The sequence below is a fragment of the Mixophyes fleayi genome, chromosome 1 (assembly GCF_038048845.1).
Source record: "Mixophyes fleayi isolate aMixFle1 chromosome 1, aMixFle1.hap1, whole genome shotgun sequence".
Lineage (NCBI taxonomy): Eukaryota > Metazoa > Chordata > Amphibia > Anura > Limnodynastidae > Mixophyes > Mixophyes fleayi.
In genome coordinates, this window is record NC_134402.1 from 344,793,778 (window position 1) to 344,817,712 (window position 23,935).

The 23,935-nt window shown below is 38.9% G+C and overlaps 1 protein-coding gene across 1 annotated transcript in view; it reads left to right on the forward strand.

Annotated features, from left to right (window-relative positions):
• GALNT9 (polypeptide N-acetylgalactosaminyltransferase 9) overlaps nt 1-10,392 on the forward strand; it is a 203,866-nt gene extending 193,474 nt beyond the window's left edge. The window contains exons 10-11 of the mRNA XM_075217144.1: nt 4,982-5,149; nt 8,693-10,392. Of these exons, the coding sequence (XP_075073245.1) occupies nt 4,982-5,149; nt 8,693-8,839 (315 nt within the window). The 3' untranslated portion in view covers nt 8,840-10,392. The remainder of the gene's footprint in view (nt 1-4,981; nt 5,150-8,692) is intronic.
• Nucleotides 10,393-23,935: the final 13,543 nt, after the last annotated feature.

The following is a 23,935-nucleotide window of genomic DNA, read 5'->3' on the forward strand; positions in this document are numbered from 1 at the left end:
GTGGTTCATGCATACACACTGACACAATTTACCTTCAGATCTATGCTCTTCATCTGGTCTTTCATCTGGTCCTCTAGTCTTCAGAGAATGACAGCACAATATTCATTCATTCATTATCGTCACATTGTCACACTGATTAAAACTGCCTTCTTATAGCTGTCCACGTGTCCTAACGAACTTTATTAGCTTCTGTGACTCTGAAACGAAACATTCTATCTCAGAAAGAACAAAAGAATTATTCCTTCTACAGCACTCTCTACATTTATTCACCGGGACATTCATTGCTAGTATTGGCTGAAAACAGCACAACTCTGTAAACTCTATTGAGATTGTGAGCATGACTACATACACACTACATGATCGGTCGGTGATTGGTCAGAAAATATTAAACAGTGCGACCAACCAAATTAGCCGACAATCGACACTTTGGAATGACTTTCGACCAGCATGTCACTATACACAGTAACCAGACTTCCGACCGAACAGTCATATGTCGGCTGATTTACCCAATTATTGGATGAAAATGCTCAGAGTGTACCTAGCCTAAGTTAGACCTTCAATTTGATACAAACTGTAAAAGAGATGTTTGGAAGATAGGATTCAACACATCTAAAGTGCATTATGAATAACTAGTGATACAGTTTGGGTAATGTAGTGTGCAAGATTTCTGCCAACTCTGACTGTTCCTATAACATATTCCAAGATTATTTAGGTAGATTCATGGTTAATTTGATCTATGTATCATAATTGAGAGCTGTTGTATTGTTTGCAATGCAAATAAAAAGTGAAATTTCATACATAAACAATAACAGAGCAGTGGAACTTGGTGGTCAAACATTCATGATTAGTACTTTCAAAGAGATAGACACAGTTTATTCAGAGAGCATGGTTGTTTGCTTACAGAGCATGCTCATACTTGCCAACTTTTCCTTGTTGGCTTCAGGGAGATCCTGGGGTGGTGGGCGTGCAGGGGCGGGGCTTGACGAATCACATCATTTTGGCACCACCCCCTAAACGATTGTCATATGTCACAATTTTGCCCAATTACAGCAGGGGACGGGGCTAAGAAGATTCGCTATTTGCGTCATTAAGACCACTCGCCACTTATCTATTGCAGGGGTGAGAACCAGGAGGTTGCCTTGCTCTCCTGATAGCCGTTCCAGAAATGCGGGAGTCTCCCAGAAATTCCGGGAGAGTGGGCAACTTTGCGTTAAAGAAAAGCAGCTAATGAATCTCTAGAGACTAAAGTGTCTTTTACATTTCTGTCTCCATTACTGAAATAATTTTGTCTTACCTGTCAGTCTTTGATTAAATCTTGGTCTCCATGAAAATGGCCACCTCCATTGGCATCAATACATGGACATAGGACACAATTTCTGAACTGTGTCATCATGCCACAGATGGCGAAGCCAACCACGTCTTGTACTGGCTCAGCATCAGGGAGAATGCCAGACTCTTCAGGTAGAGTTGGCAAGTATGAGCATGCGTGGAGCCAAAGTTCATTAACAGAGATATCTGCAGGGTGTTTAAAGGTAACCAAATATGCAACAATTCTATTAATTTAAATAGAAAGAAATTTTCACAAACAATCAAAGGTATAACTAATATAGCAGCAGGTGGTGGGGGGACCCTCTACCCCTATCAAGGATAGATATGTATATGTTTATTTTCACTTCTGGGCGGTACATAGGAGCCCTTACCAAATCTGTCTATTACAAATAGTCTAGTTGGGCCCCTGCAAACAAGCTTTGCAATGAACAACTTGTATACACTTAGAACAATCTAATTATAAATGTTATCTATTAAGCAAGCAAAGGAAAGAGATTGCTCAGTCTACGCACACACATACTTTATATAGTAATACAATTGTTTCAAATTTTTCAAACTTTGATAAGCAAATTCTGAAAGATCTTTTTCAATTAAGATCTTTCAATTAAGCTCATTTGTGTTTGACACATGCAACAATAATTGTAAGGTCTCATGAAATATGTTTGCAAGAAAAAATTGTGTGTACGGGCACCTTAAGCCCGTTTTGGGAAAGACTTTTATTTGTCACCTTGTGTCTCGAGTTTTGTCTCTGTATAAAGACAAGGAAGTTGCATAACTTGATAAAAGGATTACATTTTATTCCAGTAATGAAAAGATATGTGTATTTATGTAATTAAGACATGAAAAATACCTACATGGGCTTTTCAGCATCTATAAAAGAATACTCTCTACTTTAGTTTATTGTCACAACATATCTTAATAGCATTCCTTGTCTGTTTAGCTATATTTACCCAAGCATAAATTCTCCTATTACCAACAGCAGTGCTGCCCTATAAATTTAAGATAACGCTCAGCTGAACACTTTGTTTTCATAATGGCTATTTGTGAATGTCTCCTCTCTGCAAAGATATTTCTCTCTGTTGTTTATTCTTGCTTTTGTAGAAAAATTCAGGGTGACAGATACTGGAGAGGTTGTATTTGCATGTTTAGCGGAATATTATCTGACAAATTAGAAGAGTTTAACCATTTCTTGCCAGAGAAGCAAGTTATAATGGAAATGTAAGCGATAGTCTTTGTCTGCATGACGTGGTTATCAGAGCCAACAATTGCATGCTAAGCAAGGGACTGAAGGCATTGTGTCAGAGATGGGCTACAAAGTGTCTGTCATTGTAGAATGACCAAGTGTACTCCTCAGAGTCCTACTATAATCCCTTCTTGAGCACATGGCTCAAGCAGCCAGTGACTCATTTGTCTTGATTGATCCACTCCACTTGTTCTTGAGCCCAGATTTTCTTAAGATCCTGGTCTGTACACATTGCTTGAGGATTAGACTGAGCATTGCAGCTTTGTATTGTCTATTTCCATCCACCCACAAAGAATAAATCAGTGGCATATATTGAAAGCTCATTTTGAAATCCATGCTTTGTCCAGTTCTTATAAAGTGAGTGAAAAGCTGATGATAATTGCCCGTTGTATCATTTCTCTTTGGTTCTTGGGTTTAAGAAAGATCAGAAAGTAGCTAATTTGGGAGTATTTGATCACATAAAACGCTGTTCATTGCTGGCTTTATATACTCTGAAAGTGAAATATGAATGAAATAAACATCAGCAGGGTTGTTAGTTGTACCTCACAGTCCACACTGGAAGGGTTCCACTCCAGAGCCTGGATTTGTAGCATGGTCCAAGTCTAGGGTAATAGGATTATATGGCTTGCCGGCTGCCCCTTTCTTATTTGTTGAATATGTATCTATACAATTTTTGCATTTGTGGCACAAGAGCGATGACACAGGGCTTTAAGTAGTAAAAAAAATACCTCCGAACAGTCCCAGCAAGCGAGACAGAAGTCCTGACTGTCAGAACAATCTCCATGAGGACTGTTCCACATAAACTGAGGTAGCTGGGAGGCATACATTTTTCAGGATACTGCCTGTTCCATTATATGCTGTTAATAAATGCTTGAGGAAGCCTACAATGTTATTACACATTAGTAAAAACACTGTCCCTGTCTTGTGTTTGGTGCTGAATTACCCACTATGATCAGGAATATCAGTAATCCACAAAGTATGCTGAAAAAAGACAGCTATTATACAATAATACAAGCAGAAAAAGATTAATATATTCTGCCACAGACTGGAGCTCATTTAGTGATGTAGACATTGAAATTGTTATGTTGTATTTTAATATAAAAAGAATATTAATATTTTAATATAAAAAGAATATGAAAAAAGCAAAGAAAAGTAAAAGCAAAGTAGTTGTTTAAAGCATCATTGTATGCTCACGGTAGAGTAATTGCATACTTGCCAAATTTTCCTCGTGGACTTCAGGGAGATCCCAGGGGAGGGGGGCGTGTGAGGGCGGGGCTTGATGAATCATATCATTTTGGCCTTGCCCCCTAAATGATTGTCACAATTTTGGCCAATTATAGCATGGGGTGGGGCTAAGATGGCGCGATATTTGAGTCGTTAAGGCCCCCCCACTTATCTATTGCGGGGGCGAGAACCGGGTGGTTGCCCTGCTCTCCCGGGAGCCTGGGAGGTCTCCCGGACATTCCAGGAAAGTAGGCAACTATGCGTTAAAGAAAAGCAGCTAATGAATCTCTAGAGACTGAAGTGTCTTTTACATTTCTGTCTCCATTACTGAAGTCATGTTGTCTTACCTGTCAGTCTTTGATTAAATCTTGGTCTCCATGAAAATGGCCACCTCCATTGGCATCAATACATGGACATAGGACACAATTTCTGAACTGTGTCATCATGCCACAGATGGCTAAGCCAATGTCTTGTACTGACTGGCTCAGCATCAGGGAGAATGCCAGACTCTTCAGGGAATGAGGGAGACCACCCCTATTTCAGGGAGTCTCCCTGACATTCAGGGACAGTTGGCAAGTATGAGTAATTGTGCCCCTTCAAAACAGTTGTGCACACAAAACTTGGTACTGGGGTAATAAATTTTCTTTCCCCAAACTATTTTGTAAGGTTAGTTCAGAAGAAGACTCCTACAGCCTATAAAAATCAGTATTATGAAACAGACAGCAAAACGGTAACTAAAACATGGTTAGTGGATCAAATGGTTTTACGTTGTGTCCAAATCTACAATCATGCTAATACACCGACTTTCCACCATAATATTTAACCATATAGCATGCAATATATTTGAGAATAACACAGTGTGCAATATTTGTAATCCCAGACTAGGCAACTGAATGCCACCAAAACCCAGAAGAATAAATAAGTTCAAATCCTCTGTTTTAACTATCACAGGCTATACTATATATATATATATATATATATATATATATATATATATATGTATATATAAATAAATATATATATATACAGCAAAGTGTAAAATATAAATGACATGTTGCTTCAGAATAAGTAGCATAATTCTTTTGTAGAAGTAATTGCTGTACGTACCCCAATGTGATAGAACATTCGCTGCTGACAGTTGGCATAACAGCCGGTGACCCAGTTTTCCCACTTGTTTTGATGCAGCTGGTGCGTTACAGCTCAGAGGGTCTGCTGCAGTTAGGTCCCCTGGGCTCCACTGCCTTCTTACCTGATACAAAGTGTCTGATTGATGACGGCAAAGGAAGAATACCCGCTCTAAAGAAATGCGAAGACATCCCGAGGCCAACTCAAAAACTCTGGGATTTTACACAGGTGAGAGATTGCTAATAATGAAGGCATTATTTAGATAGCAGAAAAAGAGTCATTAAAGTATGTTCTCAACACTACTGTATCTGTAGAGGGAAGCTAGTCTATTTCAGTGGCATATATTTGCTAAATATTTCTCACTTTTTCCATAGAAGTCTGTGCAATATTTTAACTTGACACATTTGGTACAAGGGAAAGTGGACCTCATTTACAACACACACCCCATACACCCCAGGGGCAGACTATACAAACTAGAAGTGCGCCTCAATTTGCGGAGAGGCGGAAAAGCATCTAGGAGGTGCTCTGTGAATGTTACATCAGAGTCCAGCTTAATAGCCCTTTAGTACCATCGTTTCCAATAGTATAAAGCTTTCAGTTTCCATCTTAAAATACTGCGTGCTTTAGCCTCCTCCTCCTAAACGGACATCAGGTCTGTTTCATTGCATGTGTCCATGTGTCACCTTTGTTATTATAGTGCTTGGATTTCTCCACTGAAGGTCACCTATAATAAAATAGTCCCTATACCTAGTGGCTTGTTTAAACATAAATACTTTAAAATGGTCACTGTGCCCCATTTTTCCCCCACAATTCCTGAACCAGCCCTACTTCTAGACAGTCTGGGCCAGTTTTTACTATAACAGGCAGACCACAAAGGTGAGGTCCGCGTGATGGTCAGCACATGAATTGCACCTCTATGTGGGAAAGGTGCATAAAAACAGTATGAGCTTGCTCCCTGTGGCTACTAACCCCTTGGTGAAAAGCAGTTGGGCCTTCCCTTCCCCATTGGGCTGTGGCGGAGGAAGCAGTTAACAAAATGGGGACCCCTGGAATGACATCTTTGCCACCCCAGGACTCAAATTATAATGAGCAGGAATTTCTAAAAAAAAAATATAAAGTTGGATATACAAGTTTCAAATCAAGTTTAATTGAACAAATGCTTCTCCAAACTAACATTCAAAACTTTATTAAATATACATTAAAATATTACAGCTCCCCCCTTGCGTGGGGATTCCCTATGTGTTTCCCTTTGTTTGTATTTTCCTTTCCCCTCTTTTTTTTCTATATCCCATATACCTTTGAAAAAGTTGAATAAAAACATTGATGCAAAAAAAAAAAAATATTACACCTCTTTTTTGATACTTCACAGTCCAAATGAGAAATAAATATTCTTTTCTTCAAAATCTAAATGGGGAAAAATTCCCATAAACCCCACACACACTACAAACGAGGTAATGACCAAAGCAGAATGACTATAGTTGAGAGTCTCAGGGACTGCTCTTCATTGTAAGCCAAAAATAAACTATTTCCGAAACTGACTGCTGGTTATTGACTGTTGGTAAAGAGAAATCCCGGGGAATTATCAGTATTTAGGGCTTTATTTTTTATGGTTTTGTTTAGTTTTTGTTTTTCATTTGGACTTTAGCAGATCAAGAAAGAAGAATGAAAATAATATTTTATTATATTTAAGAACGTTGAGAACAAGGGTCTTGGGGAATCATTTGTACATATAAACTTAATTTGAATACTGTGTATGAGTCTTTTTTTTTTTTAACTCTTTTGGTATAAATGCTGGAATTTTGCACACGAGGGCTTATATGGTCCACCCAGAGGACTTCAAGCTAACACTTACAGAAAATAAAAGTGTGCCTAGATTTGCCAGGAGCCTGAAAAATCTGAAGAGCTGTTAACTGAGGGGATTTTGCTCCTGCAAAACTAGGCACTTCTACCTACCTGCCCTGAACAAGGAATAACCACGCTCCGCCCAACTATTCTCATCATTTGGTTCAAATTTATGCTCCTCCGCAAACCCCATCATCTTGCTCCTCAAATCCATGCATTTTGACATAAATGGCATAAATCTAGATGCATCAGCACAAATTGTACTGCATGGTGCCACCAAAGAGGATTGGTTTATTTAAGCTTTATAAATTACCTCCTCTGTGTTCCTCTAGTGTGCAACTGTGGCACACAGGAGCAAAGTGATAAATGTACTGGTGTAAAAATGTACAGCAATGAGAGCTCACTTACGCTTAACAAATTATAAGTGATATATCAGAGTGGGTACACTTTTTCCGGACTCTTTTTTTTCACAGGAGAAACACTCCAGGGGGTAAATGTAGCAAGCTGAGAGTTTTCTGGCGGGTTGGAAAAACCAATCAGATTCTAGCTATCATTTATTTAGTACGTTCAACAAAATGATAGCTAGAATCTGATTGGTTGCTATAGGCAACATCTCCACTTTTCAAACCCGCCGGAAAACCCTCAGCTTGATACATTTACCCCCAGATCTGCAAATAAAAATACTAAAAGTCAGGGCCGCCTTCAGAAATCATGGGGCCCAGTACGGGGCCCCTGTGCCACCAGGCCCCCCTCCCTCCCCGATGAGCGCCCCCCCCCCATGAGCAACAGCGCAACACATACTTACCTGGAGGCCCGCTGTCTTGCAGTCCACTGGTCTCCGCTATTCTGTCTTCAGCCTGGCTGTCACCATGACAGCCAGGCACCAGAATGCGATCACAGGGGTGGAGGAATCATTCCCCCCGCGATCATGTGATCTGTCAAAGGCAGAGTAACGGAGACCAGCGGACTGCAAGACAGCGGGCCCCCAGGTCAGTATGTGTTGCGCTGTTGTACTGGGCCTCCTGGTGAGCCCGGGCCCGGTACAACAGTACCCCCCGTACCTCCCTGATGGCGGCCCTGCTAAAAGTACTCACAGTAAAAAGTACAACTTTTTCAAAACATTTCAAGCCTCTTACTCAACTTTATTCTCAAAGCTTAAAATATGAGTACCACTTGATGAACATTTCTATACAAGTGTATTTCATTTGTCCCTTATGCCATTGTGTCACACAGATTCACACAAGTTGGATGTATTGACTTTTATTATACTCTATGGGGGGAATTCAATCCCCCCTGACACACCACAGTGTTAAGCATATTACCGATAATACGGTAATTTCAACACCGATTTCTGCTCGCAACTCAGTGAGCTGCAAGCAAAATGCCAGCATTGAAATTACTGTACTAACGGTAAATATGTGCACTATTACCGTAGTAAGGGTAATGATAGTTTTTAGGGGCCTCAACTGTAGCACTTGGACCACACATTACGTTTGTAGAGAAACACACAGCACTATTGAACTCACTCCAATTTCTATTGTGTCAGTATCTTAACAACATTTCACTTAATCTAAGCAAATGCTTAGGGCACATATTCTTGATCTAGAGGGCTGCAGTCAAGGCCCTGAGGACATCATGATGGGGGCCTTGTTTCGATCACAGCTGTAGAGAATATTTTTTCGATGGCACTGCAGTATTTCCATGTACCTAGGTTTAATTATCACCTTATGTCTCAGAGGGACATTAAAATTACCCAACATATTATAGTAAGTTAGTATATGAACTGATGATGTTTTATGCTACTCATTCTTTTCTCCAATATCTGAAAATACATTACATATATATTTCATTTTCCAAAACAGAATGTTGTTTTACTCTGAATAATATGAGATCAGAAATAATAATCGTTATTCTCTATCCTGCCTACAGAATAGTCCCATTGTCAGCAAGGACACAGGTCGCTGTCTAGAAGTTGAGATGTCCAAGGATGCAAATTTTGGACTTAGACTGGTGGTGCAGCGATGCTCAGGACAGAAATGGATTATAAGAAACTGGATAAAACATGGTCGAAATTGATGCCTATGGAAAGGAGGGGTGTTGCATTTAGACCTGGGATATACATACAGAGATACCTTCTTGGTCAAACACAAGAAAGGAGGACACTTTCCACCATCTGTTCATAGACCACTGAACATCACATGATAGTAACTCTTCCACTAAGTGGATCAGCTGTCATGGATCCGGTGTGGAAATACCAAAAGGAAGAGAGGGACAGAGCACTTCACAGCTGGAGGTTTAAAAGACAGAGAAGAGTTTACTTTAGGAGGATATAAGTGAAAAGCTTCTTTCTGCTGGTAGATTTTGTGCTACGAACTGGTACACAATTCCTACAATTATCATGTGCCTTTTTATTGTACTTCCTATACAAGAGAACAGAGCATCCCTCACATCAGCATGTGTGATTAATTGTGCTAAATAATATGTAAATAAGATGCAAATGTAAGTAAGCAATAATCACCAATGGGCAAGGAATCTATTTGCTGTTAATACCCCAGAGTTTTGGTAAATGTCTGCAAGTGTTAATTGTGCAGATGGGCTCGGAAATAATTAAGACACATAGAATGAAGTTCATCTCTTTTATATTCTGCAGTTACATTAGCAAAACATATTTGTGCCCAAGATACAAATTTACTCACAAGTAAAGGTTGTCTTCTATGAGATAATGCTTACACGTGCTATATACAATCACATTACCGGTGGCTCTCTCTACTTTGTGGGTTTTTACTTTTTAAACACCAGCATCTCCAACAGTTTAGTAGGAAGTACCTCATGCACTACTGAATAAGTACAGATTTATTCACCAATGTTGTCTCACATAAAAGAGCAGTCACTATTCATGAGATATAAAGACATTATTGAGGCAGTGAGGCCTTATGTCACCTGTGAGAAATCTCAGTACATCATTTTCAATGGGCTTAGTTTGATGTGTATCAAAGTTAACTTGTCAGATCGCATCCCTTAATTCATTGCTAATTATTTAATACAGCCATCTGTTACATCACTAGATACCTGTTTCCTGAGTTGGATAGTGAGCCGCCTGAGTCCCTGTCATTGGATAGTCATCCAAGATGGTGAGCTGAAATGGAGCTTGAAATAAAACAAAACTGATTAATTAATAACTTTCTTATTAAATAAATTAATAATTCTCTAGTGAAGCACCCAGATAAATAAGTCCACACATTTTCAAATTGCACAAAGCAGTTTGTGCTGTTTCCTTCACAGTGATCTGCTTGTGAAACTGAAGTAAACTACATAGAAACATTAATATTGAATGCCATGGGGGTATATTTAAAAATAACGTTGCAGCTACACATATATAAAATATATTTGGCTTGTATTCAATTAATTTAATTTTTATTCTACTAGTCTCTTACCTGCCTTTAAGCACTTGTCCAATGGAGATTATTGTGTCATTATCAGACAAAGCATTTGTCACTTTTCCAGGGATAAACTTCGTGATTCACCTTGCCTGGATTGACATCTTACAAGAGAGTCTTTTAAAACAGTATGTTATTTGAATAACTCTTTCAATTCCTGAATCTCTGCACACAATTAAAATGTCTACTGAAGATTGTGTTGTGCAATATTTTGGCTGTAGTAGGTATAGGCCACAACACTACATCCACTTCAGAAGAGTTTCATTGTAGCTTGAATGAAACAAGCTTATGCCTAACACATAAGTGATAGATAAATATACAATGTAAATTGGATGATCTAAACCAGGGTTGGCTAACCTGTGACACTCCAGGTGTTTGTGAAACTACAAGTCCCAGCATGCTTTGCCAATATATAGCAGCTTATTGCTGGAAGGGTATGCTGGGACTTGTAGTTTCACAACACCTGGTGTGTCACAGGTTAGCCAACACTGATCTAAACCAAGGTTTTCAACAATGAGCAGTCATTACATATCAAAAAAGGGTTTCAAGTTAATATTTTACTATCCATGGTCAAGAAACGGAAAATCTTAAAATTGCTGTATTTTTATGCGTGAACACTCTCTACATGGCTACACGGTAGAAAAAGGATTTCAGTGCCAGCGCCTCATTGTGAGGCACCAGCAGCCAATCGAAAATGGCCAGTGTGGGGAAAATGTTCCTTTTCCAAGGAGGGGACACCATCATTTAGTGGAGGTCAGCGCTTATGTGTGGGTGAGTAATTTTTATAATGGGATTTTTTTCCACTTGAACTATGACAGATGAAGAAAAAGAAAACAATATTTTATTTTCTATTTTATAAAATGGTGACAGAGGGTTTGAGTAGTCTTATTCAATTAAGATTTATTTTAGGATTAAGGTTTTTTTTTTTTTTACTATTTTGGTATAGTGGATAGGGATCTTAAGAACCCGTGTCCATTATACTTATACCGCTAGGGTGGCAAAGTTGCTTGTCAATTAACTCAGCCTCTACAGCTCACAGGACCACAAAAGCCCAAGTGCTTAGGAAGGGGGGCATGCTGGTTTTTTTTGGCTCCCCCTGACAGTGAAACCAACCCTGCTCTGACAGGCTGGTATTCACTGTAGTAGAGGGATCCTATGTTCGTAGTTTCCCTGTAATAGTGGAAACCATCCCAAGATGCCTAGTGCTGTGCCAGCTGAGTATGTAGGAGGTTGGATGCTGACTGTTTTTAAATTATTAATATAAATATATACTATGCACAGTATATACTGTGCTTTAAACGGTGCTGGTCCAGTGAAGCCACAACTGGCACTGAGATTCATGGAGGGCGGAAGGAGCATAAATAAATAATGGTAAATAATAATTGTAAATAAATAATGGGAAATAATGATAGAGCAGCAGGAGACTATCCAGGCAAAACATGTTGTGCTGCAGGGGAGGGGGATTTAAAATGTGCAGACAGATTTAGTATTTTCCTTGTATGCAAAATAAAAAAAGAAATGCATTTGTACCTCTTGCATCTTTAAATGATTTGTCCAGGTGCAAATTTGCTCTTGTTTTATCTAGTACAAAGCTGGGGTAAGGAAATTACCTATTTAATCATCAGAAACCAATTGATCACCAGAGAATAGTGATAGTTTTCATAGATCAGGTATTTTCACTGGTAATACAACAATGTAGTTTAATAAAATGTATTGATAACATATTTGCATTACATTTCAAGCTGCTGTCTGTTACACACTGTTGTGGTACACAGTGCTGAAAGCTATACATTACCCTTACATTACCACCATGCATTTAATGTGATACTGTGACATCAACAATTTACTTTTTTATGTGTGAACATTTTTTTGATCTCTCAGGCGTCAGATAAGGTGTAAAATGCATGGACCATACACTGAAAAACAAAATTGAAAGGTGACTATTTACTGAAGAGTTTGTCATATTGTGTGCACAAAGCCCAGCTCCACTAACATTATCAGGAGCAGCACAGTTAAATGGACCTGATACAGCTTACTCCCAATGTGGGCAGACAATAAACAAACCTCATGCATCATCTGTCCTTCCTCCATATATCAGTGCAGCAAATAACAGAGCTGTGAGGCAATAACCAAGCTCGTAATAAATATTAGTTCATTACTTTCATTACACAAGGGCTGTTTATCTAAGCTAGTCTTCCATCATTTGGGTTTAATTGCTCATTACAATACCATTAAAAGTTGGCATATGCAAAATGGAGAAAAGTGAACTTAAAGTTCTTTGGGAGAAAGTCACTGTAATTGAAATTCTATCATTTATTAAGCATTAAAGCACATTCAATAGCACTCTATTTTCTATTGTTTGGAGAGGAGTGTGTCATTACTGAAATGATTAAATAAATTGAATGATCTGATACAAGGAAACAATGCCCTTACACACTGTGAAGGAGACTCCCATGACCTGGGGTGCGTTCTCATCCATCTCTTTGATGTTTCTTTTCCACATGCAACCAAGATAAATAAAAAGACCACATCGACCTGATTGGCAGGCCAGCAGAGGTGGTAAGGGGCACTCACAGTCCATATAATCATTTTTCTTATTTTGAATATTAGTAAGCTATTAAATTCCGCATTGTGAAATAGTAACCCATGCCTTACATTTGGATTGAATTACTGTATTTCCATTTACTTACTCTATATATATATATATATATATATATATATATATATATATATAGTCTTGATAAAGGGCTGTGTGGAGCCCGAAACGTTGACCAATTTTTAATGGAATAAACACTTTAATAATCTGGAAAAGTCCTGTGAGTGCCTCCTAATTATACTATTTTTTACATTCATGTTACTGGAGCTCCTGCACCCAGGCTGGAGAAATATCTACAAACGTGAGTGCCTTTCCTGTTATGTGTTTTATATATATATATATATATATATATATATATATATATATATATATATATATATACATACATACATACTGGTGTTTGGAACTAAATATATAGAGTAAGTAAATGGAAATTCAGGGGATGGGGGTATAGTAATCTGATGGAGCTTTCCTATATAGATACTTCCTTTTTTTTGTATATGGAGGGAGTGGGCTACCAGCTACAGCCCCTAGAGAGGTGAGGTACCCTGACCAAGGCGCACACTCTTTTAAAGGGTAAGCTTTTATTATGAAAGTGAGAGTAATAATGAGTTGGATGAAAGGCAAGATAATTAGGATGATTATGCATGAGATTAACATTGACATTGTAAATTATTACACTAAAACACATATAAGCCTGATGTACAGTTGGATGCAATTGACGCAAAAATGTAGGAGTAAATTGTGCCCATGAAAATTGTATAAGATACGCTTAAAGCGTAGGATATGCTAAAGGTGTGGGATACACTTTAAGCGTACGATTTGGTACAGGCGCCACTCATAATCATAAATTATTGCTCACTTAGTCCCCTCTGCCCAGTTCTCTGCTCACTTTCCTCTGTCTACTTAACTTTCTCTTCTGTGACCCTTCTCACTTTCTCAATTTCCCTTATTCCCTTCCCTGTACCCTTCCAATCTGTCGCTATCTACCTTTTTACTGTGCCACCTTCTTCTCCTATTGTGATGTACTGGCCATAGTTCATAGTGATATCCTCATCCCCTCCAAGTCAGCTGCTATTTCATCACCTTAGCTAAGATTGCTCTTTTCACTTGCTGTCTTTGGATTGGTCCTGCTTGAGGACTAGTGGGCACCTCATCAGAGGGTGTCCCTGAATAGCTGGAACCACATGAGGAGACCTCTGTGACTAGCATACAGGATCCTTCAGCAATGCACGAATGCATATTTTATGAAATGAAACTCCAGTGAAAGTGATAGATGGCTTAGCTGGATACTTTATAGAGAGTGTGGAAGTAGAGATTTAGTACTACCTTTGGGCACTAGACTTGTTGCTTTATTTAAGCCTGCTTCATTTTGCTTTATCAGTGCTGATATTGAATGCCAATACTATAATACACGTTCAAACAGATCTAAGGGCTCATGCATGTGAGCACCATTATGCTCCAATAATGATCTGCTGCGTTAACCCCCACTGCTCTGACAGCAGATTAGAACTGTACATATATGTGCAGTGAGGGTTAGCACAAGTAATGAAGTGTGCAGTAGCAAAGTCAGACATATATCAAATCTAATGCTCTCGAACTCAACCTTATTGTATTAGCATTCTGTGCTTTTTGTATACAAATCATCTTATTTTCTCCAGTCATTAACAAAAACAAGTTATTGCAACTGAAACACTTCTATCCCAACTTTATAATTTCAGAATACACATTAAAGTGATTTTGAATGCATATAAGACTATGTGGTTCAAAATGCCCATTGTATCCGCTGTTGGTAGGGAAGGTAAGGTCCTGGTGGTGCCCTGACAGATCCAACCTGTGAGGATTCACCGCAATGCCAGCTACAAACAACTGGTGGCAGTGAAGCATCAACACTGACAACTGCACATTCTTTTTCACTTACTGCAATCAGCACTTTGCTGAAGGTCATGTCAATTAAGACTAAGAGACCTCACCTGTATGCAGCCTGTATAAGGCCCTCACTCCTACTAATCTTTGCTTGAGCAAAGTTGGAATTTTATTTCTCTGCTGGTGCTTCAAATGATCTTATTTTGTTTGTCTATTTATTGACTTTGGCATCATGCTTTATGATTCTTCATTCTCCATCCAATCAGCTTCAGCCCTCATGACTAAGCAACTTGGCCAGATATGGTGTGTCTCTGATAGCTACCGCAGCCAAGTGTTTATTTCCTGGTAGCCACCAGAACAGTGACACAACTATTCAGCCTGAGTCTTTTGCAAAGGAGGAACTTATTGCTCCGGCTAATAATTGAATTTAGGCAGATAGGGATGTTAAGTAGACAGTATGCTTGGTGTCTCCCTTAACTCTTCTCTCTGCTTTACTCATATTTGGTTACTTCCTTAATAATTCTTGTGCATGCTCAAAATAATTAAATCTGTTTATTATGCAGCTGCAAGGGGTAAAGATGAAGCATATTTTTTTATTATTATCATTATCGTCATTTGTTTTCAAGGCACCACAGTGCCTCACAAAGCTGTACAATGTAAAAGACAGCATACATAAAATAGGGAAGGTACAGGTAGACAATAATTGCAAACATATAGACACATTTTCCGTGAGAGCTTACAATCTAATGCGAAAAGACAGAGCTGAGAGAAGATGAATGTGAATCAAAGTTGTGATTGGGACAGCAGCTAAAGTGCACAAGTATGAATAGTAAATGTGTGAGGTGCTAATAAAGAGGCAGGTTTTCAGAAAGCGTCTTAAAACTTGGAGGCTGAGGGAGAGTCTGAACAGATGTGGTATGGAATTCGATAGTAGGGTATTGGCACAGAAGGCAGATCTAAGAAATGAAAGTATTTTGAGATAAATAAAAGAGTGGTCTTGAAAAAGGGCTGTAGGTGAGCCTGTACAATTTCAAATATATTGTGCAGAGTGGTGCTAAAGAATTTTGGATGAAATTAAGTGGGATAAATAGGTGTAGGGAACAAAAGGTCTGGCTGGCAATTGTTAGCCAGGGGGACAAGACTTGCCTCAGCAGCCTATTGGGAACATTTTAAAGGAAACAAAATTAAGGTAGCCCAGCTACCCAGCCCAAGGTAGCCCACTAGGAGAGTAACCCCACCCCACCCCCCCCCCCCCACACACACACACACACACACACACACACACACTGCCCCCTAGACCAGCCAGCCCCTGGGGAAAGCCAGTTAGCAGTAGGTTGCAGTAGGAAAGACATAGTCAAGTAAAATTGAAACCATTTTCAAATTTGTGGAGAAACACAAAGCTTTTAAACATTCAAAGGCCCAGATTTTTATATCACCATAAAGGTATTGTTATCCAAATCTTAAGCAATAGGGATGCTAATTGCTCTGTCTAGACACAAAATGTAAGCACATAATTACAAAGAGTCAAACCAATACATATAAAATCTGAGAAATAGTATTCTTGAAATAAAGGCAGTCCCATTTCTTTTATGAGTTATACAATAACTAAATAAGGGCCAAATTGAGGAGTTTATTGGATGTAAAAAAGTAAAAGTTTAAATTAGCAACTTTTATTTCTTCAAATTTCATATACGATTATTTAAATTTTAATGCGTAGTCACAAATCTCCATCAAAACAACATTCAGAATAATTTTGCCATAGTGGGGAGCCAGGCATTTTAGCTGTACCTTTTCCCATGTGCTCATTTCCATCTATAAGTCAGGACTCGTGGTGCGCACAAATAGAGGACAAAATTCAAACCCAACCCTTCCATTGGTCACTGAAAATGCCCCCTCCTCGCTGGTTACTTGCTTTAACGAAGAATCAGTTCACTGTGTTTAGTCACTTCCATAGTTAAAAAAACAATTACGTGATCAACGCGGAAAGCTTCTAGCTTCTTAAGAAAAATTTATTATGCTATATGTTTTATATTGCTCTTTTTTTTTCTTGAGGACAACTCTTTGTACTACATATTGGTCATTAAAATACTCAGCCAACTTCATCGAACTGTTGGACATAACCAAATTAACACAGCCATAATAGAGCCAGCACATCACCTTCAACATATAATCAAAACATTGTTTTCCTTTGACAAAGACAAAGCTTGCTGACGTCACCTCTTCTTCCGATAACTTTATTATGGAAACTTTAGATTGGTTGTGGAAAACTAAATGTAAAAGTAGGCTGCTCCACCTCCTCTGACTGTCCCAAATTAAAACGGCAATATACAATCTTTACATGGTGGCTTATTGCAGCATTCTACCAACTCAAGAGCAAAACAACGTAAATACTACATTGTGAGCCAGAGTTGCCAGGTACATACACATTGCAGCATTTGAATCTCATTTCTGAGTGATTTATATTTAGCACCTGAAGACCCAACGAGCCATCATTTTCAGAGGACAGTGAACATTAAAAGACGTTTATCTATTCAAGAACGTGGAGAATGTCAGCAGATGCTCTTTAGAATGCTGCTTACCTAGTCGGATTTTATGGGCATTTTTTTTTTTCTCGGACTTATCGCTGCACACTTTCCATTATTGTGTGGTTTAGTATTCATAGCACTGTTACTTCCTTCTACTTATTCAGAGCACATTCTTTATATCTCATTCCCGATCTGAATTGTAAAGAAGAAATATAATCAGATGAGTAAAAAGGCTGGAGCCTGCAGTTGAAAATGAAAAAAAAAAAAACAGCGGAAGATGTTTACAAACCTTCTGCCCAATAATCTTCTGGCTTTCCATTTATTGGCACAATAGAGCAGTTGCAGATTGTACAAGACAGTCATATTCTGACAAAGGGAATATGTGGTGAGAAAACATAAGTGATGGACAGCTTCGCTGGTGTACAAAGTTTCTTTGTGTTAATAGGCTGTGAAGGACAGACTTAATGTCCCAAAGTCCAATTTCCCATTGCTCTGTTACACAGGAATGGTGGCCAGCCACATTATGGATGTGCAATTTAGCTTTAGTGAAGGTAAAGCTGCAGGTAAATTGTACAATTAAGTCAGTGTCTGTGGCTGACTCTGTACAGTGGCTCTAAAAATAAAGTATTTACCCTCTTTGACATTTCTCATTTTATTTTCTTATATTATAAAAAAAAAAAAAGATTTATTCAGTAACTATTTTTACTGATCAACACAAAATACTCTGTAGTGTTAAAAAGCACTAAAGACAAGGATCACTTAAATATTCATCCCCTTATTTTAATACTTGTTAGAATCACCTCTAGCTGCAATTACAGCTATGAACTGTTTGGGTAAGTCTCTTTCACCTTTGCACATCAGGATACTACAATTGTCACCCAATCTCGTTTTCTTTATTGCTTGTGCTCCATCAGGTTAGATTTGGTGAACAGCAATTCCTAAGTAATTTATTCCCCATTGGATTGATGTTTGGTCTTTGACTAGGCCACTCCATGAGATTGATATACATACACTTTGGGGATAATACAGACTTAATTTTATTTTTACAATAGCGTATTTACGCCAATGTTCTGAGTTGTAGGCATCTCAAGATGGTTCCAGCTCTGCACCTGCAGCATATACACCAGAGTTATGTCAGGCTTACATACATCCATATATAACCAGATCAAAGGTAAAAGAAGAGTTTGTTAAAATTTGTTTTAATAGCAAAAGACACAGTAGTCTTGATATAATACAGCAGATATAATACTCCTTCTTACATGCGAAAAGAAAGCAGCATAAACATTATTTTTAAAATGCCCCCGCAAAATCCTATAATATAAGCACAATCAATGCAGAAAGCACCTATCAACTTCAGAGGTGAATCCACAATCAGCCAATCAGGAGGGGCTAGCTGCAGAGCTGGATTAAGGCTTCGGGGGGCCCGGGGCACTTAAGACAGGGGGGCCCCTAAGATCTAAAATTAAGGGCATAGTGACACATCCTGCATTACATCACCTACAGCCCACAGTATGACACTTACAGCTCTCCCAGAGGGCTCACCTAGGTTGTCTGCATAAGAAAAATCATTGTTTCCACAAATTAAATACTGTACATTAAAACAATCATCAAAACACCACATTAAAATGGGTATTGACACCACACATTAAAACTAGCAATGATATCACACATTAAAAATACCATTGATAACGTGCACTAAAACTTGCAATGATACCGCACTTTAAAAATAAAATTTATAATGCACATTAAAACTAGCAATGGTACCGCAAATTAAAAATACCATTGAAAATGCACATTAAAACTAGCAATGATACCGCACATTTAAACTAACATAAAAATGTTAACGTAACACCAATTTTGACTATATATATCTATATTTATATATATGTGTGTGTAGCTATGTATATATGTGCATATCTATGTGTCTATATATATATATATATATATATATATATATATAATGTGTAATAATCATGCAGGACCCTCTATTTTATTAATCATTATTAAAGTTATTATCGAAGCCTGCCACTTATATTAAAGCTTTAATTAGATGACATAAATATGTGTGTGTATATATATATATATATATATATATATATATATATATATATATATAAATAAAATATAAATTATACATAATGTACTACAATTTTATTCAAACTTTAATATAACTATACGGCTTCAGTAATTACTTTACTAATGATTAATACAATATAATCTGCCACTCAATTTGCTCTATCAGCCTAATTGAAACACTACTGATAAAATAAGTAATCAGATTTAGGACCCCTCACAGCATGATTACTACTTGATTGCCTGAATAAATATGTTAAATGTAGCCAGAATATATATATATATATATATATATATATATATATATATATATATATATATATATTGTACTGTTACTGTTATAGGTGGCTACAATTTACATATTTACTCAAGAAATACCCATGTTATTAAGGGTTTTCTATATATATTTAGTTTTAGTATAATTTTTTGGTCACTCACCTACTGTCTCTCTCTCAAGTCTTCATGCAGAGGAGGAGCTGCTGCAGCTGCACATGCGCAGCAGCTCCATTTCAGACATTTTAGATAGCAGCCGCGGTGCTGCTAATAAAAGAGTGGGCGCATGTCGCGCATGCGTCAGCTGTCAGATCGCTGCAGTTGCTGTCAGACAGCAACTGACAGCTGTTTGATACAGCACAGGTAATGCGGGCAGCGGGGGGGCCCCCCGCCCGCGGAGACCGTGGAGAGAGGGATGTCTGGTGCAATTGCTGTCAGTCAGCAACTGACAGCGGGTTTGACACAGCAGAGGTAATGCGGGCGGCGGGGGGGCCCCCCGCCCGCGGAGACCGCGGAGAGAGTGATGTCTGGTGCAATTGCTGTCAGTTGCTGTCAGACAGCAACTGACAGCAGATGAAGTGATACTAGCGGCGGGGGGCCCTCAGAGAGAGGGGGGCCCGGGGCACTTGCCCCCTGTGCCCCCCCCTTAATCCGGCTATGGCTAGCTGACAGGCGTGTTTCTATGCTGGTTTGCCTCAGTCTCATTTATTATTACTATCTTTTATTTATAAAGCGCTGCTATGTTTTGCAGAGCTGTACTTTGATTGGATCATGACACAAATATATTACATACAAAAGCATGAAACAGACGGTATAGATGGCTCTGCCCAAATGAGCTTTCAATCTAAGAGGTGTGAAGAACAGTTGATACATAAGGTAGTGGAATAACAATTGTGGCTGCTGGTGGGGAAGTGTGTGTGGTTATAATAAGGCAGGAGCCAACAATAATGAAGCAGCCATTGGTGACTGGCATTTCTGTGCCAGTAGGCTGGCATATAGTAGGCTTGGTACTGCGTCATGTTTGGAATGAGGAGAGACAGCAGTAAGCAGAGACATGAAATATAAACCAGTCACTGTAGAAATCTTAAAACAGTCAGCTGATGTTAAACACAACTGTAGTTCACCATTTATGCCGACTGAGCACCCTTTCTCCTCTGGTTCTAGAATTATATAAATGGCAATACACAAAGAGACTTATTTATTGAAAAGTAGAGCAGAAAACCCCATATCACCGCTGTTAAGGCAGCTGGGAGCAGTAAGAGTAGACTTATCGCTTAGCCAGACCAGTGTCCCGGGGTATGCGCAAGTATGACCTACTAAAATAATTATATTAATATTTTTCCCAGTTGGAAAAAATGCTTTATTTCAATAATAAAGCTGTTTTTCTTTGAATATCCTCTGTAATAGCCATCCTGAAATGGCGATAACGGAAGAAGGATTGTGGCTGTACATGTACCACCACAATCCTGGTTAAATAGGCTTCCCTATGCTGTGCGTGGGGAAGGCTATCGCTGGATTAAGTCGTGGAGCCTTATCCACCAGTAGGATTTACCTCCTGTGACAGCCCTGCTATTGCCGGTGTTAACTCCTTGATAGATAGGGAGAAGCACGATGTCCAGTGAAAACACCCGTTTTCAACAGAGATAGGTCTTTTCTCTGTTTAATAAATAGAGCCCATAGTATGTTTTTTTTACCTAAAATAATAAAACAAACTCACTATACAGTGTCAAATAAATAATCACTGTCATTCACGCCATTCATTCATACTGTAGGCTTGTGCATACAAGAATGTGATGATAGAGGCTGTGGTGTGATGAAGGAGGGGGCACAGTGTGATGAAGGAGGGAGCACAGTGTAATGAAGAAGGCACAGTGTGATGAAGGAGTGGGCACAGTGTGATGAAGGAGGGGGCACAGTGTGATGAAGAAGGGGGCACAGTGTGATGAAGAAGGGGGCACAGTGTGATAAAGGAGGCGGCACAGTGTGATGAAGGAGGGGGTACAATGTGATTTAAGGAGGGGACACAATGTGATGAAGGAGGGAGCACAGTGTGATGAAGGAGGGGGCACAGTGTGATGAAGAAGGGGGCACAGTGTGATGAAGGAGGGGGCACAGTTTGATGAAAAAGGGGGCACAGTGTGATGAAGAAGGGGGCACAGTGTTATGAAGGAGTGGGCACAGTTTGATGAAGGAGGGGGCACAGTGTGATGAAGGAGGGGGCACAGTGTGATGAAGGAGGTGGCACAGTGTGATGAAGAAGGGGTCACGGTGTGATGAAGGAGTGGGCACAGTGTGATGAAGGAGTGGGCACAGTGTGATGAAGAAGGTGGCACAGTGTGATGAAGAAGGGGGCACAGTTTGATGAAGGAGGGGTCACAGTGTGATGAAGGAGGGGGTACAGTGTGATGAAGGAGGGGGCACAGTATGATGAAGGAGTGGGCACAGTGTGATGAAGGAGGCTGCAGTGTGACGTTGGAGGGACAAATGTGAGAGGGAATAATACGAGCAGGAACAGGTATAGATAGAGAGGATCAAGGAGGAAGAGAGGAGCGAGAGAAACAGGATGTGATGCTCAGGGGAGAGGAGGGAGAGAGGGGGATACCTGCAATGAATATAAGGGCACATAGGAACAGAGAAAGGAAGCAGATCAGGGAAAGATAAAGGGTAACATGGAGGTATACAGGAGATATTTTGGATAGTTTTACTATAATATGGAGATTTGAGTGAAAATGTAAGTATACAAAAGAGACCTGAGTGAGAGGTGGAGGAACACAAAGGAAAGGTAATTGGATGCAGTAGAGGTGGGGAACACAGTGTGGATAGCCTTGCATTGTTTACTATGTTTTATATTATACTATATAGTGTTAAAATGCATCTAAAATTAATTTCATTCTATCAAAACATTTAAACATTCGTGGGGGTCTGAGTGGCCCCAAGTCCCCCGCCCATTAATTTAAAAGTGAAAATGCCATGCCAGCATTTCTAAAAATGAATAAATGAAGGCATTATTAACTGAGCAAATTCTATTCGGTCACTTTCCCTAGGAAAGGAGACCAGCTTGACTTGGTGTAGCCTATGTACCCTGTTCGTTGGGCTTATTTTTTTCATGACCGTCTATAAAAATAAAATATATAGTATCTGAGAGATACATTACTATACATTACTATACAACTCTATCATCCCTTCTGTTAATTGGACCTGGCTAATAAAGACATTTTAAAGGGTGTATAAGCAATTGACTAGACTGCTACTTCAAATCAACAGTTGGAAAATGTACATGTGTATAGATTTTTATAACAACCTCAATTGTAGTGCAAATGTCTTAGTTCTCTTGAAACTAGCAGATTAAAATAAGTGTCTTAAATTCATCAGCATTGAAAAAAGTGGTGTGGAAAATAATTTGTTGTTAGATCAATCACATAGTCCTCTCTAGTAGCTAAAATTTAAATCAATAAAATAAGTCTGTATTTCAAAGACAAGTTGTTTTTTAGTATCGGCATAGGTAATTTTAACATTTAGAATTGCCTTGGAAATGAAAACACATAAAACATAGCTTCTAGTGAAATGTATTAGAAGATGAGGCAAAATATTCAGACATTGGTCAGGTTGTTCTATTGAGAAATTCTAGTTTTGCATAAACAGTTTATTGGAAAAAGCAACAATATTGGAGGTTATTTACAGTTGGATGCATCTGTGCACAAAAAATGTGTGCAGCAAAAATGGCACATTTACATGTTTATTTTGAGTAGGATGTATGCTCATGCGTCTGTGTAAAGATATGTTTAAAGTGCATCAAGATACGATATCAGCCCTGGACTTATGCTTCTTCCTGCTTTACTTTCCCTTTTTATGCCGGATGTTTGATCTGATTCCTGATGTTACATTGTCTATCCTTGACTTCCGTCTTTGTTTGTCAAAATGGGGTTTCAGCAGGAATTTTGTCACACCTGCCACACACATGGGGGTGAGTCAATTTAAAGGGATCTGACGGCAAGAAGCAAGAGTAGGAGTGATGGAGGATGAAAGAGGGTGAGGTATACTACATGGTGAAATGGTTAAGTGGAGGACTGGTAAGCTTTTCTAAACAGGTGGCTACTGGCCACAAGGGAGTCTGTAGAATGATTCTGAGACTAGCAGACAGATTTACAAGACAAAATAACTTTGAATAGATTATCTATGGAATAATACTTGAACTAGTAAGCAGTTGGAAATACATTGTTCAGTGTGCTAGCCAATCCAATACAAGAGCTATGAAAAGTAAGAACCCTTCATGATATTATTTTTACAATTGTTGTAGACATGCAAATTTTCTGAGACTTTTACCTGTACGAAGAATGGACGTGACTCAGTCGGGGCAATCACTACAGATGGCTGAAGTCTATCAAGATGACACAGGGGGAGA